Here is a 4,492-nt window from a genome sequence, read left to right as displayed (position 1 = left end):
TATTAATTAATATAATTATTATATTGGAATATTATCAATTCATAATATAAAAATATATATACATCAGTTCACAATTCAACCGAGTCATAATGCCGCACACATCCACTATTCGATCCCACCTTTTACTGACTACCAAACAACCGAGCAAATCGGACTCATGCATGAGACGTGCAGAGACGTTCGTGTGTTTCTCCCCCCCCCGCACAGCGCGCATGCGAGAGAGAGCCCACTTTACCTCCTGCTCAACTCTTTCCTCACAGCGGACACGTGTGACAACTCCGTGTCGCTCGAACTGCTGCTGTCGAAGCTCAGACGATTGGCTGCCGCTGCGGCGGCGGCGTCCCCCTGGTGGGAGGGACTCGCATCGCCGCGCGGGGGCGCCGCCGCAGCCGTCTCGCTGGATTCGCGGCGCGAGCGGCGCGTGAACCACGTCATCTTCTCCCACATGGTGGCGCGACCTGGTGGCGAGATTAGCGAGCGCTTGTTAGAGCGATGTTGCTATGGCAATGGTTTTATTGGTATTGATAGGGGAGGGCATGACTGTAGGAGGTGACGATCAGACGAGACGACGGACAGAGAGAGAGCGAGAGCGAGAGAGAGAGAGAGAGAGAGAGAGAGAGAAAGAGAGAGAGAGAGAAAGAGAGAGAGAGAGAGAGAGGGAGAGAGTGAGAAAGAGAGAGAGAGAGGGACAGGTACGGAGGGAGAAAGAAATAGAGAGAGAGAGAAAGATAGATAAAGAGAGAGAGAGAGAGAAAGATAGATAAAGAGAGAGAGAGAGAGAAAGATAGATAAAGAGAGAAAGAGAGAAAGAGAGAGAGAGAGACGGAGAGAGAAGAAAAGAGAAAGAGAGGTAGGAAGGGAGATAGCGAGATAAAGACTTACTCTTTCCACGTCGAGGAAGAGTCCCCCTTACAGTGCTCTCCTCTTGCTCACCACCAAGTACCTCTCTGGAAGCACTGGGCTGCATCTGAATCATGCAACCAAATCACCAATCATGCAACTGAATCATCACACACACTCAGGGGTAGAAATTAACTTTTGAACAAGCGAGTCCAACAGACTCCATACCATCAAAAAGAGGGAGTCTGCAACAAAACAAGGCAGTCCGCAGTATACAAGCAGTACCGCAGATATTAACAAAAAGGACATTTGCAGTGCACGTCTGGCAAATTTTCTTGGGTCATTTGCTAAAAAAATATGGTAATTCCGCGAGGCCGTGCTCTGGAACTAACTAGTATAGTATAATTTTCAGGGAGTCACACGGACTCCCACATATGTCAAATCAGGGAGTCCGACAGTAAATCAGGCAGTATTTGACTCTGGACTCGCGTTAATTTCAGACCCTGCACACTACGTCACGAGTGACATCCTAACACTCCACAACAATACATCAATCATATACTAGTAAATGATTAGTCCTCAAAGTACGAGGCACAACACCGAAGGAGTTTTTAAATCATCACTAGATCAATACAGTCATGTAGGCCTACATTGTAATTCACCACATATCCAACCAAATAATTGCAGCTATGTTGTTGTTGTTGTTGTTGTTATTCATTAATCCTCCTGTTACACGAGGTAATCATCACGGTCACAATGTATACACGCTTTGTATCGTTAGCTTCCAGTGTTTTTCCTCGTGAATGGTAAATTATTATTTTTTTGGTTAACAATGGAGTGTCTGTGGCTAGATTACTGGGAGGGGCTCCTGAAGACAGGAATCTGGAGAGGGCCTGTTTGATGATGGCATCCATCTCTGGTGTTAGATTCTTGTTTTCCCCAGTAAGGGTGGCAATGTCAATTGTCCGATGGCTTGGGTTGGTGTTGGTCTTCACATACCCTAGATCGATCGTGTCGGTCATCTTCTCCCTGCTAACCCTGAGTCGTGATCAATGGACGATCTTGTGGTCCACGGTCTCGTTGGCAAGTCCACAGTCGCAGAGGGGACTATCGCTTGCCCTGATCTTGAACATGTGGTCTTTCAGTTTTGTATGTCCAGTTCTTATCCGGTTGAGCTTGGTTTCCGTTCTGCGGTTGGTGAGGCTGCGAACGCTGCTTACGTTTACCTTTGGCTCCAGACGATGAAAATACCTGCCTGTTTCAGAGCTGTCCCATGAACCCTGCCATCGCTCTACCAAGGCTTTCTTGATTTCTCCTTTGGCTTCGGAGAAGGAAAGCGGAGAGTGGTCTTCAGATTTAACCATTTCTGCGGCCTCGAGGGCTGCCTTCTTCGCTTCTTATATAGCTCGCTTCTTTAATAGCTCGCTTCTTCATCTGCGAGTTCTTTTGCGGCCAGGCCTGCATGTCCTGCTACCCAGCAAATGTCGATATTGATGTTATTTGTGTATAGCTGCTTAACTCTTTCTTGGATGTTCGAGGTAAGTGTAATTGTCGTTTTGTTTGGGGGGCGTGACAGTGAGAATGGCGCTTTGGCAGTCCGAGAAGATTCTGAGTTTTGATATGGTGTGGCGTGCAGAGTAGTTGACTGCGAAGTCCATTGCAAGGAGAAACTAAAACAACTAATAGTAATAGTAATACAGTGGGTAATAGTAATACTAATTACTAATACTATACTCAGAAGATCACAATACAATAATCAATATATACTCGGAATACTGCATAGTAAAAGTACGAGACAGTTTTCAACAAAGACGACGATCCACTTTTTATTTGGCATAACACTCTCATTTATTCATTGAGCGATGTACTTCCTTTCAGTTTCATCCAAAACTTTTTTAAGAATTTTTTAATTGTGTATGCGTCGGAGTCTTCCGCAGTTCCGGATTTCTTTATTATTACCTGATTTTAGTAGCTCACCTTATTCATTGGTTTTCAAGCAATCGTGCCCGCAGCAGAGAGATCACGCGGAGGGGAAAGACTGACGGACAGAAGGACACCGTATTGGACCCCCCATAAAACGAAACGTGTGGGTTTTTCTCGACGATTGTTCTTGTTGTTGTTGTTTACTTCGTCTCCGATCGTAACACATGAGATAGACGGGGAGGTCTGGTTCGTGCCTGTATGGAGAGATGGCGAGCGATTTCATAGTTAGATTTCACCACATAAAAGGAAATATGACGCAGGAAAGCATTCAAAATAGAGATATTATTAAAAGACATCCATCAGTGCCATTGCTAATTACTTAATTTTACCCGTCTAAAATATAATAGGTGTTACGGGTAAATTATGGGAAGTTTTCACGTGGTAGGCAAAACAACAATTTTTTTGGTTTGTTTCATTTCTGCTCCCTCAAATATTACTAGCAACGAGCGCGAAATATATGCAGTAAAAACGAAAAAATCGAGTATGGAGGAAGCACTAGACAAAGTACTTGATGACACGTAAGGTTTAGTTGCTTTTAGTTGGCTAAATTGGGCATAAATCATTAAATGTAAGTTTAATTCGTTCGGCGATTTGTCGCTTACTCGTCTCGGGGGTGTCAGGCACATGTCATACTCATAGTCAGTCACGTGACACGTGTGGAGTTGTAAAACCACTTGTGTACGAACGTACGTAGACTAAGATAAGATAAGATAAGATAGAAGATAGATTCACTAACCTAGTCGTATTTATTGTGGTCTTGCTTAGTTTCTTTATGAAATTTGTGAATGTGTAAGTCTCAATTCGCACTAACACTAACAGTAACAGTAACAGTATATTAGGTCAGTAACAATGTCAGTAGGAGTGAATAATAATACTGCCACTGGTAACTTAATACTAATAGTAATAGAGTATGAATCGCTCGAAACACAAGAAATTCAACATTTTCATGCCCATATTTAACTATGATTTATTACGTAAAATTCAATAGAAATGACATCAGAACTAGCGCTGTGCACCCATCTTGTCCTCACACTTTACTGTGTATCGATACCTCTTCTTATTATGTAGTTATAAGCTTCGAACGTCAGACGTGGTTTCATTGATTTACACAGCAAATTGTCGGCAATTCGCAAAGTTCCCTGAGATCAGATTGCCAAACTTTCCAAAATGCCGCCAAAACGAAAGTTCAACTTAGATTCGGCTCCAGACAAACGACGAAAAAGACCTTCTATAAGTGCGTCCGGAGCCCGCTATTAATTTCACACGTAGAAGCACGCGCGATTTTGCGAGTTGCAAATCCCTGCCGAAACCCGCCAACAGGTGTCTCAGAGCAAGCTGCCTTTTGTTCGCGTTTACAGCGTGTGATAGATAGACAATTGGCTGTGTAAATAAATGAAACCACATTGAAGACGTTCGAAGCTATAACTACATATAATAAGAAGAGGTATCGAATCTATCGATATACGTACACGCTGGTACTAGACCAATAAATTGTGCCCTAAATTTTTTTTTTATTCTGATGTTATTTTAGGGCCCAATAGCCTTCCATAGACAAAACCTGTGAATTCTGTCGTGCAAAATGCACGACAACCTTCTCACTATTTACGCCTATTACGGCACGAAGGGTCGTTGTCGTAACAGGTGCTACAGATATGTACCCGAGTTAGTT

General features: G+C 43.4%; 1 protein-coding gene and 1 long non-coding RNA gene across 3 annotated transcripts in view; one reads left to right on the top strand and one right to left on the bottom strand.

The window, feature by feature from the left end:
* Nucleotides 1-4,492, top strand: part of LOC106816082 (ragulator complex protein LAMTOR5-like) — a 35,061-nt gene that overhangs the window by 26,211 nt on the left and 4,358 nt on the right. The window contains exon 1 of one of the 2 annotated variants that reach the window (XM_014820639.1): nucleotides 3,206-3,341. The exons of the other annotated variant lie outside the window; for it this stretch is intronic. Coding sequence (XP_014676125.1) covers nucleotides 3,307-3,341 — 35 coding nt within the window. The 5' untranslated portion in view covers nucleotides 3,206-3,306. Of the gene's footprint in view, nucleotides 1-3,205; nucleotides 3,342-4,492 lie in introns of those variants that run through there. 2 annotated transcript variants of the gene reach the window in all.
* On the bottom strand, nucleotides 379-3,053 carry LOC106816084. Its single transcript, XR_001394831.1, has 3 exons — nucleotides 2,818-3,053; nucleotides 883-967; nucleotides 379-458 (listed from the first exon to the last, which is right to left on the bottom strand). It is a non-coding gene; the product is annotated as an uncharacterized LOC106816084 (long non-coding RNA).

The sequence above is a fragment of the Priapulus caudatus genome, unplaced genomic scaffold, assembly GCF_000485595.1.
Source record: "Priapulus caudatus unplaced genomic scaffold, Priapulus_caudatus-5.0.1 Scaffold1281, whole genome shotgun sequence".
Classification (NCBI taxonomy): Eukaryota; Metazoa; Priapulida; class Priapulimorpha; order Priapulimorphida; family Priapulidae; genus Priapulus; species Priapulus caudatus.
The sequence above is the reverse complement of the archived record's forward strand: the minus strand, read 5'-3'. Positions and strand labels throughout refer to the sequence as shown.